The sequence below is a fragment of the Amblyomma mixtum genome, chromosome 3 (genome assembly GCF_055824585.1).
Source record: "Amblyomma mixtum isolate Tamu chromosome 3, ASM5582458v1, whole genome shotgun sequence".
In the NCBI taxonomy this organism is placed as follows: domain Eukaryota; kingdom Metazoa; phylum Arthropoda; class Arachnida; order Ixodida; family Ixodidae; genus Amblyomma; species Amblyomma mixtum.
Genome location: NC_143014.1, coordinates 131063539 through 131079714, shown reverse-complemented (window position 1 = coordinate 131079714; position 16176 = coordinate 131063539). Strand labels below are relative to the sequence as shown.

Sequence of the window (16176 nt, the reverse complement as noted above, 5' to 3'; positions counted from 1 at the left end):
GAAGTCACGGAATGTGACCAATGCGCGCAGTCCGATCACGTCCACTGTCACTCCGGGGCGAACAGAATAGAACGTCGAAGGTCTAACCTTGACATCTCCTCTCCAAGCAACCACTGCACCTCAAAAATCTCCCGGAAAGGAGAGGGTACTTGCACGCCCCATCCTTTTGTCAGGAAGGCTGTTCGATCCGGCGCCTCACATGATGCTGGCTGGAAGCGGAAAGCTGTCCGCAGCGGGTGTGCCTCAGTGTAGCTGGAAAACGCACTCACCGGCTTCGACGAGGGCGCGGACCGAGGCCTGCTTCTCGGGCGTCTGTTCTTCCCACCAGCGGGTGAAGAAGGCCATCTCGACGTAGATGAAGCGCCGGTCGCGGTTCGCCTCCAGCTCCTCGACCACCGAGTCCAGGATGGTGCGCACGTCTGCGGAACAGGGAGGAGGGGAAAAAAGCTGAATATTTTTTGCTGTGCAGAGCTCTTAGGGTGGATATAACTACCTGCTTTTTTAGGTGCAGTGCATCTGCCAGGCACTCTGAGGTTATGAATAGCAGTTTACCAGTATACCTCAAGAGGAAAAGTATACAAGAGCTGAACCTTAGCGGCATGGACCTATGGGGCAGACACGAGGAGGCTAACGAAGTGGGTTGCACTTGAATTGAGGAGTGTGCAGAGAGCTATGGAAAGGAAAATGGTAGATGTAACGCTAAGAGACAGGAAGAGAGCAGGATCGATCAGGCAACAAATGCGAGCTAATGACATCCTAGAGTTGAAATCAGGAAGAAGAAGCGGGTATGGGCAGGACATGTGATGTGAAGGCAAGATAACTGGTAGTCTTTTAAGGTAACGGAATGGATTCTAAGAGAGGGCAAGCGTAGGAGGGGGAGTCAGAGGGTCAGGAGCGGATGAGATTAGGAAGTTTGCGGGGATAAGGTGGCCGCAACTGTCGCAGGAACGGGTTAATTGGAGAGATATGGGAGAGGTATTCAGCCTGCAGTGGACGCAGTTAGGCTGATGACGATGACGATTTCATGAGGCTGTTCGGCCCAGCGTTGCTCAAGGTTCTGTTGTCAGTCGCGTTCGACCTCGCGTTCACGGACAGTACGTGTCAGTTAGTCAGCAGCACTCGGGCGACGGCTTCGCTCCAGATGCGGCGACGACCGTCAGTAGAGTCCTGGAGTTAGCTACATTTCTGAGACTTATTACAAGGTCAGCCTCGTTTCACTGTATCCAGCATCGCACACATACCTATATCCCCTGTCGTACGCTTTCTCAGGAAGACTACAACTGACTTTTAAACCATTAGTGTAAATATGAATAGCATGAAATGCACCAGAAAAGTGTTCGACAACAGAACTCATTGGAGGCAAAAAAATGAAACGAAATTGTTCCTTCTTATGGGCCCATTTTTTTTTTACTCTACGAAGGCAGTGAAAGTTCGATCACATACCATTGTACCACCCCACTCGATGGCGAGTGAACACGCATAGCCCGAGACACGGCGTCAAAAAAGTCGTAGCGGAGACGTTTACAGAAAGCGGGAAGTGCTGCTCAGCTGCGCGAATTATTTCAAGCAACGAAAGTAACAGTGTTCAAATCATCGACAAAACGACTATGCAAGTTCGGCTATCGAGCCAATTTCGTTATGTTTTCGGCGAGTAAAAAAAGTCCGCACGAAGTAAAAGTTCGCAAGGATGATCACTGGTATTAGTAAATTCCAAGCGCTTGAAACGAACAACGTACAGTCTTTGTCAAAAGTTACCAGGCTGCACGATTTTCTTCTCAGTCGTATATAAAAGCTATTATGCCAGCCCTCAAGCTCTAAATCTTTGTATGGTAAGAAGAACCCCTGTTCTCACCTTCGAAGAACTTTTTGATCTTTACGGAAGCCGTGAGGGCTCTGTTCTACGAATGAGAAGCAAACCATGGAGCCTGGTTACTTTTGACAAAGACTGTACATTCTTTTTCCTGTTTTTCTGCGCAAAACATAAGCCACTATTAGCACTGATACTTACTCCTGCTTTGTTTCAGCTCCAAAAGCATACATGCTGCGGTACTCAGGCAAAATCCGTCGGCTTCTGGATCTGGCGCTGACTTCGCTGTCTCAAGAGACGCTATAGTTATTTATCTCCTGGCTTCGCTTTGTACTTGCAAGCACATCTTACTCTCCCCTTTCCCTTTTGCACGCACGCTCTCGCTCATCGTCTCGCGCTCCGTCCTTCAGGTTTACGTACTCAGTTGCCTGCGACGAAGTAGGCTTCTCTGCACACAACCCATCACCCGCAGCTCTTCCTCCTTCTAGCCTAAGCTTCCCGTTACAGCGACTTGCCTTTTTAGCCGCTAAATAACCCAGAGAAAATGACCGAGTCGAGTGTCACTCGCGTCATTGCACTCGCGCCTTCTGAGAAGGCGGCGATCATCGCGCGCCTTCGCCTTTATCGGACAATTCCGGGAAAAACTGCGCCTTGTAGCGAAATGAAGGGGCAAAGCAAAGCGGCGCTGGAGCGCTACCACCCAAAGCGATCGCCATCTGGGCGCACAGTGGAAGGCGCTCGCCCCATTCCCGCGGCAGGATCGAATCTCGGCGCAGCCGCTCTCGACGCCAATGGCGCGTTTGTCGGCGCGAGCTCGACGCGCATGTTCAACGCGGCACCAGAGCGCGCACGTTCTCGCCTCCTTTGTCAAACAGTAAGAAAAAGCCCTTTAGGGATAAGGGACGCATTCGGCGCGACACTGACGGCCCAGCGCGTGGACGGCCGTTGCAGCCGCCCAACGGCGCGCGCGGCAAATCCCAGAGTCAACATGAATCTGGTTCGGTGCGGAGGATATGTGCGATCCGAGGGATATTTCGGGCCAGACGCATCTCATCTTTATTTTCAATCTGCGAGCGCATACTTTGCCTTTCTCTTTTCCGCGAGAGCACTGTCAACACATTTATAGCCGGGCTGGCGGAGAAGGGTGCTGAAGGCTTCCTCCAAGTGCTCAGACTTTTATGAGCCGCGCTCCAGATTCTCTCTTCGTACGTCTTGAATTGCACGTGCACCCGTATGAAAGACGGCTCACTAGCACCCGCAAGAGGCGACAAGGCTCGGAACGTAGCTTGCTCCGTGCGTCAGCGCGTCGCGCCTTCAACGGCGCTGTGAGGTCAAAGCGTAATATAACAGTATATTCCGCATGCCAGAAGGTTTATGGGTTTTAAAAGTGGCAGAAGAGAGATACAGCCTTGACTGTGCATTCGTCACGGTACTTTTCAAGCACCGATATTTTGACTTGCTGGCTTTTCATTTCCAAGCAAGCCGTGCAAAGACGCAGAATACCGTGGACACAGCGCAGCGGTGTGTGTGCCCTTCGTTGTGCTCTCCGGTGCGCTCGCCGCTGCTTCGAGATGAAAATGTTTCCGCCGGTTTGTTTGCGCAAGCCGGCTGAGTTTCACGAATTTCGTGGTCTCTGCGTTCACTGGCCCCAAATGCTCGTCCACGGAGATGGAATGAAACACACAGACTAGCGAAGGCTCACAGAAGCCCATCATGCATCTTGCTTGCTTAAAAGAAAACGTCATAGAAAACGGACGCTAAGAATCTCCCTGGCGTTACTTATGCAACTCCACTAGAACTTACATCAGGCAAGAAAATAGAAATGGTTATTGTGTCTTCTTTTGCCCTCTCCCGCGTTTATGCTCTTAATTTTGGATAGTTCCTCATTTCGGTTCCGGCAAGATGTAAGCACGTACTTCAGTTCCTCATAAAAAAAAAAACGCACAGCTGGAAAGCAAGCAGTGAAAGAAGCACAGCGCTAATATTTACCGGCACACAAAGCGTACAATAATAATAATAATAAAAAAGAACATGGTATACATTAGGAAGAAAGGTAACAAAGTAACAGACAAGAAAGAGGCGACAGAGCCAGCAACTTGCAAACGCCAGTCTCAAAGGGCGTTCAGTTGGGCTGGTTACCGACGTCAGCGACACACCAACCAACTTGGAATCATGTGCTGCTGCTCCGGCAGGACCAAGCATAGGAGCGCTCCAGAAAGCGCGCCGAAGATGCGGTGCTCACAACTGACACTCTAAAGAGGATCATGAGTGCCTGCGACAAGTTGCGCAACGAAAGTGGGCGCCACATGGTCGATTTGCTAGACAGAGAGGATCAGACAAGGAAAAGAAGCAGAGATGCACGCCAGAGTAAACGAGAGTGAGTGCCTTCGGTGTCGGCGTCGGGAAGGCACCCTCAGCCTGCACCGCCGGCAGACGGTTCCGGAGGCTCGAGCTCGGCGGTAAGCTGCAATGGTGTGCACGGCTGTCCTCCTCTCTCTGGATTCCGTTCTCTTTCGGCAAGCCCACGTAGATTTCCGAGCACTTCGAAGGGTTTTCTTTTTAGGTTGGCGCAGGTGCTCGCGGGGCAGATCCGCCGCAATCTCCCCTTTCTACGCCTTCATCCGTCTATTTCGCTTCAGCGCCTCGGGTCGCCTACGCCTTGCGTTTTAAGATTCACTCGGCCTCGTGCCAGGTCTTCGAGTCTTCGGGATGGGAAGAAGAGAAAAGAAGGGGGAGCCTAGACGCGGTGTCTTTTTTGAGTAGCACAATAAAAAGTGAGATCTGTCTCAGTATTACTTTTGGTGCTGCAGCGCAGGAGATGGTGGACAGTAATAACAAAAACGGAAAGAAAGCAGAAGAAGTAAAATGTAACAGCAACAGTCTTCGGCAATTACATCATAACAGCAAGTTGCTGGTGACACAGAACGTCCTCAAAAATGGAGCAGAGGTCGTATTTTGTAAGCTTTCGTTTCCTTATCCCTTTGTTTACCCCGCATTTGATACTGTATAGCCGGCGAAAAGCATTGGCTGCTAGCTATCGACCTTGACGTGACAGGCGGCAGCTGTCAATCGTAAAGGGAGAGGAAAAAAGTGTATCGGCAATTGGATCGTCGCAAAAGCTTCGGAAACTTGTTAACCACGTTCTTAAAGCAGAAAATGCGATAACGTTTAGATTGTTTGCTATGGCGTCTACAATGAGTGCCTAATGTTCTTGCGATTTTTCCGCCAAAACTCCGGTTGGAACCGGTTGCATTGCCCTTATATGGTATGCATGAGTCGTCCCCTTCTATAATGTTCGAGTACCTTTCATCGGGACCCACTAAGCCACCTTAATCCACTCACTAATCCACTTTAATTCATTTTCTGGGACGGGCCAAATTTTAAATTTCGAGGTTATACCACTACTACTGGCGCAGTGGTACAGCGGTCAAGCGATGCTCCACTGCCCTTGCAGGCGACTGTTTAAAACACAGCCACAGGTGGGACTTGTGAGACGCATATAGCTCATCCCGAACTTCCATAAGGCTCACGCGCAGCGCCGCATGAGCCTATGAAAATACGGTCCCTGGGCTGGGCTAATTAACAATTTTATAGCAATTCTATTTTCTTTTTCTGTCCTTAGTCTCTCGGTCGAGCGTCAGCACGCCACTGTTTACCACCAGGAACAGCTAGGTGGTTAGGCCAACGTCTCCTCTATTATCAACGCCTGTCAGATCATCACCGTTTCCCATCCGGCAGACGGCTTCACATTTCGTCACTCTGGCAGGGCCTTATTCAACTGCGGCGCTGAGCTTCCTGCGTCTTCGTCGACGCGGCACGGTGCGGCGGACTTGCTTGACCAGACTGAACCTCGATAGGCAGAAAAGCCAGCCAACTGGGAAGGACAGGAGAGAAGGGCAGGAAAGGGCGTGATTCGCCATTTTCAACCGCTCTGACAGGCATTGATAATAGAGGAGGCTTTCCCAGGGCGGATGGTAAGAGTGCAATAGTAAGTGCCATTTTATGCCTCCTCTGCTCCGATCCAAAGCAGAGCGGTGGTCTCCTAACCCTTTCGAGCCGAGAACGAGCCGGAACAGCCACATCCCATGTGAAGAACGTAGGCAAATTTTACTGCGACTTAATAGAGGGTCAGACGAAGAGACCACGCCGAAAGAAGAGAGAGGACAGAAACTAGAGCCAGGGTGAGAGTAGGCTGTGAGAGCTGTACCAGGTGCATATGCACATCGCTCCATAGGCGCAGCCACGTTATATACTAAAGCCTGCACTGAAAAGATTAATTACCGATTCGCGCTTCGGAGGGCGACGCCGACAAGAAGTGATTCGAGAAGGGGAAACAAAACCAGTGTCGAGACCTTTGCATCTCGGCGGCCCGGAGTAAAAACAAGTACGCGTGCAGTGCGTGCGCACACGGTCTGATGCAGCGCGTTCGCGAGCCGAGCGCGTCTCGCGGTGGCTGAGCGCAAGAAAACTGAGCGCGACAACGATTCAGAAGTGATGGAACGAGAGGGGAGAGCGCATGCCGGCGTCGCGCGAACGCCAGAACAAACGGGATGTCACGGAGGAAATGAGGCCGCATCTTACACTGATTGTGCTCCGGACAGGTGCGAAACGCTCGCGCGCCGAGTTCTGTCAGCACTTCTCTGTCTAGATTGCCCGAGACGCAGGCGCCACAAATTGCTTCGTCGTGTTCCTGCCCAGAGCGACATTGGCAGCAACTTCGCTTCTGCTTTCCTCGTGCGTTGTTACTTTCCCCCGGCTCCTAAATATGTTGTCCCCGCACCTGCGGCCCGTGCGGGTAGCTCCGCCTTCCCGAGGCTCGGGGCCGCGTGGAGGAGCGAAACGGCGAACAAAATTGCGAGAGAGCAAAAACAAATCAGAGACAGAGAGAGCGACAGAGATTGAGCGAGAGAAAAACGGAGAGCTGGGAGAAACGTCGCGTGTGCTGCTCTTATGGAGCAAACGCAATGCATCAATATTTCTGGGTTTGCTTCCCTTCGGATATTCTTCAAACGCTTTCCGATGCCCCTACACGAGGGTCTTCGGCGGCTACTGTTTTATTTATCTTGTCAAATGTGCCTTCTGATCGCTATGGCGATGCCTCTGTGCGGGCGGCGGCAGCGGGTCGGGCACCGGTTCCGTTTTATGTCCTTTGGAGATGCCGGAGAAGCGCTCTTCCCTAGAGAGACCCAGTGTTTTAGCACGGAACTCCTTGTGCCAGCGATCTTTTTTTTTCCCCTATCTACGCCTCCCGACACTTCGAGTGGACTTTTTTCGATTTAGAGCAACACCAGGAAGAGCACTTTGCTCGCCCTGCGGGGCCAGGAGCACTGCGGGTAATGCGTTCTAAGCGCGTGCGCCTAAACGCCGTCCACTGAAGCAAAGTTTGAGGAGATAAAAAAGGTTACTAAAGAGAAAGTTGAAGAAAGTGAGGTTTCAACCGTCTCATCTGATCGATACCGACGGCAAGAACGAATCGCTCACGTAAGCAGGCTCGTGTTACGCCAAAGCATACTGAGAACTATCTCATGACGACCACCTCCAGCGAAAAGTAGTTTCATAGCCATTTAGCAAAACTCTAGAAAGGCAGTAACACTTTCTGCTCGGCGAGTTGGTTAATTTTGCTATTGGGAATGCATGTAGCGCGAGAGAAAAGACAAGGGACAGCAGATTAACGGGTGTAAAGTCAATTAATTTTGACATGCAAAAATAGTTCTCCAGCGGCGGTCACTCTTTGCGATCGATCGATCGATCGATAGATCGATCGATCGGTCAATCAATCAATCAATCAATCAATCAATCAATCAATCATCAATCAATCAATCAATCAATCAATCAATCAGTCAGTCAGTCAGCAAGATGACCACTCTAATGTCGAACATTAATACAAGCCAGTGCCTTTTTGTCAGCAAGTGCGAAGATTAAAACATCGTCGAGTAGACGAACAAATGCCACTTAAATACCTTCGTAATTCGCTCGCTTCGGGACCATACTTTTCGCCTAAAACGAGAAAGAGAACGGCTCGCTCTTCCCTCTCATCGGCTGCTCTTATTGCAGATTTCCTTCATTTCCCTACATGTTATACACTTCTCCATCGATCAGTCTGGATGTCTTGGCCACGCGGCGAGGGACGGTGGCCGCCAAAAGCGCGACAGGGGCGGCCATGCGCCAGTATGGAGAGGCGACAGGAAAGGGCGCGAATGCAGCCTGCGCGCTCCTCTCCGTGTTTGCCTGCCGCCAAAAGGGTGGGAGGGGCCCTCCCAGTCACGGCCACCGCCGCCACTGTGTCAACAGGCGGGCAGCGAAAGACAACCGCTCACTCCAGAGCCTGGCCGCTGCCGCTGCTCGGGTGACTCTCGGCGAGCGCGCGACCAGCTCTCCTCTCGAAAGCGAGGGCGCCCAGCGGGTGCGCATGCATGCCGGCGCTGCCGACCACCCAACGCGAAGGAGAACGCTCTTCGAGCAGGTGGCATTCCCACACACGAGGTGGCCTCGCCTTTGTCTTCTCGAGCAACAAAAGAAACACGACCTAAATCATTCACTGCGCCTCCTTGAAGTAAAACCGGAATTTGTCTTAGCAGTTCCTTCTGGCCAGAAAAGATATGAAATTAGCATAGCCTTGAAGCTGGCTCTGACTACAACTCTCTGAACTCTCCACTCAGCTCTGCCACATCAGTTACGTAATACCGAGAAAAAGGAAGTAAGTCTTGACCCTATACAATGAGATCACGAAGGCATGCCTTCGCAAAGCCCCCTACGGGTCTCGAACAGCAAAGATCCGTCAGTCTTTCTGTAGTCGCGCAGGCCAGTTCTCGGTCATTCTGGAGACAAGGACGCGAAATGCCGCTTCCTATTACATTGCATTTCCTCGGCCAACGGATTTCATACAAGGCCGCACCCTGCAGCGGCGGCACACAGCCTTCGGGCCGTTTCGCCTGGCGTCGGAGGCAGCAGTAATTGAAGCCAGAAGCGTGCTACAGCTGAGGCCAGATGAAGCGGGACAAATAGAGGAGCTCGGGAGACGGGGCCGAAATCGAGAGGCCCGCCATCACTCTTCCGAGCGGATCGTTCGCTCCCCGCGCGGGCGGAAGATGAGATAGATGCAACACCCAAACGAGGCACCCGCCGCATTGCGGCTGAGCCAAAATGAAACCGACGCGAACGTGGTTGGCACGGAAACAGAAGGACCGCACGAATCGACGCCGCCGTTCCCACCGTCTCGCTCTCAGTATGCGACCGGAGATGCCAGCTCATATTAGGAAATTGAGACGCGCGTGTGCAAGTCGAGGAGTCCGTGTTGCTCATTTGATGTGTACGCCTGGTGAGAACAAGCTGTGGAAAGCTAGGTCTTGAGCGAATAAAGCAAACGCAAAGCATAGTCCGTTTTGCGGGAAAATGAGATATCGCCGAAATACTGGGCGTGCAAGGGCCCTTAGTTTCTCGGCCATTCCTCAATCGAGAGCGTATAACGTGCGAGATAAATGGAGGCAATGTTCCTTGTGACAAATGGGGTGATAATGGACACAAGCGACCTTGTTGTTCGGGTAGCTTGATTGACCAAAGTGTTCTTACGTTGGTGCAAATGAAAAGCGTAACCACCCGTGTGCCGAGACTTGGGTGGATACTCGAGAACCATCGTTGGTCAAAATAACTTACGGGAAAATGTTTCTAATTGCTAAGTTGGTTTCTGCGTAATGCGCATCGCAAAACTGATGGCGTCGTTGGTCACAAGCGAGACAGCAGTGAAAAGCTTATTACGCGTTCTAGCGCCTGCGAAGTGTCCACGGTGTCCTTAATGAAACCACGTATACATCCGCTAAGTCGAAAAACGCGCGAACTGCTCCTATAATTAGTGCTGGGAAGACTGCCTGTGCCCCCACCAGTTGGGCACAGTGCACTGCGGAGAAACCAACTTAAGAATCGGGAAAGCCTCCTTGAAACCTGACATTCTTTATATAATACGCTCAGCGCGCACGAACTGACTAGCATGCTGCGACATTCAGCAAAAAAAAAAAAAAAAGCTGTGAAACACATCGACGCTTTTTAGTTTCCGTTAGGGCTTCGCACAGCTGCCTCTGTCTACTTCCGACCACGATCCACGTGACATCTGCGGTGTAGTATGACGCACCCCTCCAGCCGCTACGATTCAAGTGGCGAGGTTGAGCAATCTCAGGGGCAGTTTCTACGGTTAATCGGGTTAGTCTAATGTTAAGGGTAATCTCCCAAGGTGGAGTAGATTTGTAATAAGGGCGTAATTGCTCATTGGCATCCACCCAAGCGCAGCTATATGGCTACAAAGGAAAGCTATACAGCTTCCACAGAAATTTCGTCAGTGAAGAAAAATTGGTTCTGGTCCGGGGTTCAAACCCGGGACCACCGACTCACCGGGGCAGTCGCTCTACGAAATGAGCTACCCGGGGCGGCTAGCATGTGGTACGGCAAGAGCGAACTGGTCGGTCAGCAATTCGAAGTGGGAATGGCGTTGGTCCTTCGGTTAGTGTCTTCGAAGGTAGAACGCCAGACGAGGGCCACCATAGTTCAGCTGTCAGAAAATCGCGTGCGACACGCGGAGCTCGTCTTTCCTGTGTCCATCGGCAGCACGTTGTCTTCTTTTTTTCTTCTTTCGCTTAAATTATCTTCTGAATGGTGCCTCATTACCATTCCTTCCCTAAATAATAATGCTGAAAAAGTTCCTCTGTGCTCTCCTTGGTTTCATATTATTTCTTATATGCCCCTCACTTTTCCTCATTTACTTCTCGCTTCTCTTATTCAGGCACACGAAAACATACGTAGACAGACCGCTTAGCGGCGATTGGCCCAAATTTCTGCGGTTTTTTCGTGTCGCCCACAGCTGAACGCGCACAAGACCAAATCTGCGCTCGAAACAAGCCTTTGAGGAGGTTTTTACTCCGTCTGACATGCATCTAGATCGATGCTTTCTGCTAAGCCGCGAGTCGTAGTCAGGTACAGCATTGCCCTCACTATTTCCATTTTTTTTTTACGGCCCGACTTTGCAAGCAGAAATATTCCCAATGGGGCCCTTACGCAGTGGTAACTCATTTTCCTGTTAAAGAATTGAAAACGATGGCCCGTAAGTGTGTATTGAACACCACCTATTGATAGCTGTCTTGCTGGAAACGGGCAGGCCCACCTGCTCGAAACGGCCTGCTGGAAACGGGCAGGCCCACAAACGCCACATGGGAGAACCTGGGGGGATACCCTGGGCAGCGACCACTGCCTTCTCCGCATCACGCTTTTGGCGAAGGCAGCCCGTAAAAAATGGGGACAGGCGAAAATAACCAGTTGGCAGCAATTTCGAACTCAGGACGTCCCACCCGTACTATTCACCGACGGCTATGCGGAGTGGGCAACACAGATCACCAACATACAGAAACAACACACGCAAACACTTCACACCACCGACGAGATCCCCGCAGTGGACAATCACCTCCTGCATCTGTGGGAGGCGCGCCGGAGCTTAACAAAACGATGGAAGAAACACAAGACGAATCGCAAGCTTAGAGCTCGCATTGCACAACTTACAGAGCAGGCTGCGGCATATGCCGCCTAGCTCACAAACACTTAAGACCCATCTCATTGACCTCGTGTGTGGGAAAACTCATGGAGACGATGGTTCGGATTCGCCTCTCTCCATACATGGAGGGTAAGGGCCTCTTTGCAGGTTCCGCCCGCACATGTCTGCACAGGATGTCCTACTCCAACTACACAGGGACATAATACGACCCACAGCCATGCAACAAAACGACAAGGCCATTCTCGCCCTCGATCTTAAGGGGGCGTTTGACAATGTTAAACATGGCACCATACTCTCTAACTTGAACACCACTAACTGCGGGGCGAAGGCCTTCGCCTATGTCAGAGACTTCCTCTCTGCGCGTCAGGCACTCCTCCGGATCGAGGACGAGGAATACGGCCCGTACTCTATGGGTACACGAGGTACACCGCAGGGGACGGTGTTATCACCGCTCCTTTTCAACATCGCCATGATGCACCTGCCCGGCCGACTGGCTCAGGTGGAGGGCATAAAACACGCACTATACGCAGACGACATTACAATCTGGACCACCGAGGGGAGCCTTGGGGAGATGGAGGACCGCCTTCAGCAGGCCGCCTCCATAGTCGAAGCATGTGCTGCCGACTGTGGTCTCCAATGTGCTCCCGCCAAATCAGAGCTTCTACACATCAGGACAAACCACAAGGACAACACGTCTCTACACATATCTCTGTCGGGCGGTCCCATCAGAGAAGTGGCAGAGCTCCGGATCCTGGGTCTGTTCATCAATAACAAACTTAGGCCGGACTCTACTATAGCGAAACTCAAGAGCATAGGTGAACAGGTAGGGCGCATGATCCACCGTGTTTCCAACAAGCGGGGTAATCTGCGGGGCAGGGACGCGCTACGGCTCGCCTATGCCTTCGTGACCAGCCGGATCCTCTACGCCGTGCCGTACCTACGCACCACCAAACAACAAGACGAGCGCATTGACGCCATCATCAGGAAGGCAACAAAGCGAGCACTGGACCTCCCGGTGGTTACCTCCAACGCCAAACTGAAGGCGTTGGGAGTGGTAAACTCCTATCAGGAGTTGCGGGAGGCCCACCTCGTGAACCAATATACGCGGCTATCGCAGACGGTTCCTGGGCGCCGCCTGCTAAACCGCTTACACATCCAACACACATGCATACCAGAGGGGACGGAGAACATCCCGGTGCTGTGGCGCCACATGCTCTTGGTCGCTCCGCTCCCTCGTAACATGGACATGGCTTCACATGAAGGCAGACGACAAGCGCGGGTTCGCACGCTTGAGAGGCAGTATGGATATAAAGAGGGCGTTTACTACGTGGACATCACAGGGCCGTCGCCCACGGGATTCTTCACGGCTGCCGTAGTCCACCGGGGAATGAATGTCGATGGGCTATCTTTTCGGGCCCCAAATTCAACACGAGCGGAGGAAGTCGCAATAGCTCTCGCTGCCGCCGATCCAAAATCGAGAACAGTAATCACGGACTCTCGCCGGGCCTGTGAACATTATATTGCAGGCGAAATATCCCCTCTTGCCTCCCAAATTCTAAGACGCGCTCCCGCCGATCCAACTCGCACAAAAGTGATCTGGGCTCCTGGCCACCAGGGTCTACGAGGCAATGAGGCCGCTGATGCGGCCGCCCGAGCGCTCACACACCGGGCTCCTCATCCTAGCTCTCCTGGCTCAGAAGCTCATAAACCGTTTCTGCGGTTCCGCGAAATCCTAATTCATTATTGCGACAGCCACCGTCTCTACCCGGCACCTACCAAGGGGCTGAGTAAGGCGGAGGAGCGAACTCTGCGGCGCCTGCAGACAGGAACCCTTCTCTGTTCTGCCATAGCAAAACACTTCGATCCGAACACAGATGGGCGCTGCCCGCACTGTGGAGAGATCTGCGATAGCTTTCACATGATGTGGGCATGTACTCAGAATCCTCACCTTCCCCCTTCCCCCACCCCCACCCGAGAGGCATGGGAGACTGCCCTCCTCAACTGCTCCACGCTGGAGTCCCAAAGGGCTCTGGTCAAGCGGGCGCGAGACGGGGCCTCGTCGTGCGGTGTCCCGGACTAAGGATACCGACCATGCAGCAGGGTTTTTTAACCCTCAAGCTCTCTTTGAATAAAAGTTTTTCACCACCACCACTTGCTCGATGGTGCCAGGTGAACAAGTTCTGCCTGCCTAGGCCGACGGTTGGAGCGGTAGCTGCCCAATAATAACGCTACCGTGAACATATCGTAATGGTTGTCTTAGCGCTTACTGAGGAAGAGAAAAGGCTGCGAGACACGTAAAAGAGAGTTATTGTCGGCACCTCTCTTCTGTCGTGGTTATGCGCTGTTATAGACCGCACTGAGTCTCAATACTCTGAACCACAACCAACGGATTCATTTCTATTCAGAGTACAGCGTCAGTCTGGCAACTCTGCGGTCTATGCCCGTACGTGTGCACTCCATGCTCTTCTGCTCGGCTGACGCCGATGAAATACGAATGATATTTGGTGCGACTCCCGATTTGGCAGCATTCTTTTTTTTCCCGCAGCTTTTCTCGTGTGCTCCGAAGTAAAAAAAAAAAAACATGTTGAGAGGGAAAAAAAAAGCGACAACAAATACTATCTGCGAGGACTTCCCCCCTCTAAAGAAGGTGCCTATCTCTAGGGCATGCACAAGTGGCCGTCGGCGGCACCACCGGTGGCATCCTAGATGGCCGATGTACGAGTGTGGGGCACGTCGCGGTATCCCAAGGGCAGTGAGGATCAATCGCCTCGACACTGCTGCTTGCGTCACGCGTCGCGCACACTTCACGGACGCGCGCGCCCGATGGTTTCCTCGGGTCGTGCTTGGCATAGAGACGCGTCGCCGCGCTTGCTCGCCTCGGTGACATGGCTCGTAGAAGCCGTCGTCCCCCTGCGCCCGAATCGAGTCCCGGAGGCCAGAACAGGGATCGGCGGAACAACGCTATAATCCTGGCGAAAGCCGATATACCGACCACTCAGCCAGTTCTTCCATAGCACAGTTCGCTTTTGCGAAGAGCAAAGTGCGTGTGCATATTGCCACGTATCATTATAGCGTCCGTTCGTTCGCGCAAGGCCGCAGAAAAGGGGTGTTATCATTTTTGTTCGTGACGCGAGAAGCGACCGGACTTATCTCGATTGTTCACAGCCATGAACAGCTGCATCTACGTGTTTCTAGATTACTCTAGATGATCTCGACCTGTTATCTCGAAGTTTCCTTGCCGGCTTTAAATAGAACGATGCCGCGAGCAGCGGGCTTTCGTAGTTCGACAACCGACGAGCACGCTTGTTGCTTACGCCGCCGCCGAGTGATTCAGTTCTTTTGCGGGCGCAAGTCAGCCCAAATAAAGAGCTTCGTTTCCAAGACTGGTTGGTGTCTTCCTGACCGCTGGACTGCCGTCACTACAACGTGACAATATGAGCAAGGATCTCCCCTGACTCCCTCCACCAGTACCGGATTTATGCTCCTTTTGGTGTCGTGTTTATACTGCCGCCTCCTGGTACCACGTATAGCTCCTCTCGCTGTCACTTAGCGTTCTTATTAGTGCCAAAGCATTATATGGCTCTGTCGCGCCAGCAAAAGGTGTCCGCAAATTTTGTCCACACGATTACGTCGTTCCCTGAAATGTGTGAAATTGTGATTGTGACAGATAGTGTGTGATTAATTGTTGCCTTGGGGAAAATTTGGTTCATGAGCTGCTATTAGTTAATTAATTAAACGCGACAAAATACACTTAGACGTCAAAATATTCATGGACGTCGATATAGTACACTGACGTCAGAACAGCCACGGACGTCGATATACTATGTGGCGTTTTGCTTTCGCATTGCTCCAGTGCGGTTCGCCGCAGTGATCTCAAAGTTTTGCTTTTAACGAGGGAAGGAGTGGCCGACTCCACATAAAAAATTCATTCCCTTTCGTACGCATCTCTAAGCAAACAACAAAAAGCACGTTAGCTATAGCGGATGTGAGAGGAACGGCGTCGGCCGCGGATGATAAAATGAGCTTTGGCAGTCTTGCGCCCACTTTCGTAAGTGTACACTGCACCCAGAAAACTTCATATCAAGAACCAGCTCGAGGCAATTGATTGGTTCGCAGCTGCCTCACGACGACACTGTCCGGTTTGAATTTCACGTGATCGCGAGCGATTAAACAGCAAATCGGACGCTATGCGCGCTGTGATTACCAAACAATTCCGCAAACTTGGCTGTAGAAGTGTAATAAATCAATCTTTTCGATCCTGATATGTGTACATACGTACATAGTGGTCAGTGCGCCACAAGATGAACTCGTCGCTTTCAGCGCAAGGTGTCAATTTTGTAAGTTCCTCATGCAAGTAGAACAAACGTGCCACACAATATCTTTTTCATGTTGTAATAAAAAGGAACCAATCACTCCGTCACCAGAAAAAAAAAGTAAGAAAATAAAAAAGGTCATCACATGATTTTGCAAACTGTGCGTAAAGGATGCGCTTTAGCGCGGATCCATGAAGCAATGCACAAAGAAGCTCCCGAACGTAGACGTTTTTTTGGTGAAATCCGATAACGCTTTTGGTCAGCAGCGACTCCGGTTCAGGACAGTGAGCCGATCCGCGTTAAAAGCAGTTGCACTCTTTCAAGCAGTGGAGAGAAAAAGGGAAATGAGTGAACGTATACGCTTAGTTAGTTCAGCTGCAATTTCCGTTAGCATGTAGAACTGGTTTGAAGCCGATTCAGATTATGTTCACACACACACCGATTCGCATTTTGAATGCTGTTGGTCTGTCTTTCAACGGGGCAGAAATTTTGGCAAAAAAAAATTCAGGGGCACTTTGACTGTC

At 51.6% G+C, this 16176-nt stretch overlaps 1 protein-coding gene across 1 annotated transcript in view; it reads right to left on the bottom strand.

Annotated features, from left to right (window-relative positions):
• LOC149351829 (lysosomal alpha-mannosidase-like) overlaps window positions 1-16176 on the bottom strand; it is a 347210-nt gene that overhangs the window by 60794 nt on the left and 270240 nt on the right. Inside the window, exon 3 of the mRNA XM_089581157.1 lies at window positions 270-419. Coding sequence (XP_089437283.1) covers window positions 270-419 — 150 coding nt within the window. The remainder of the gene's footprint in view (window positions 1-269; window positions 420-16176) is intronic.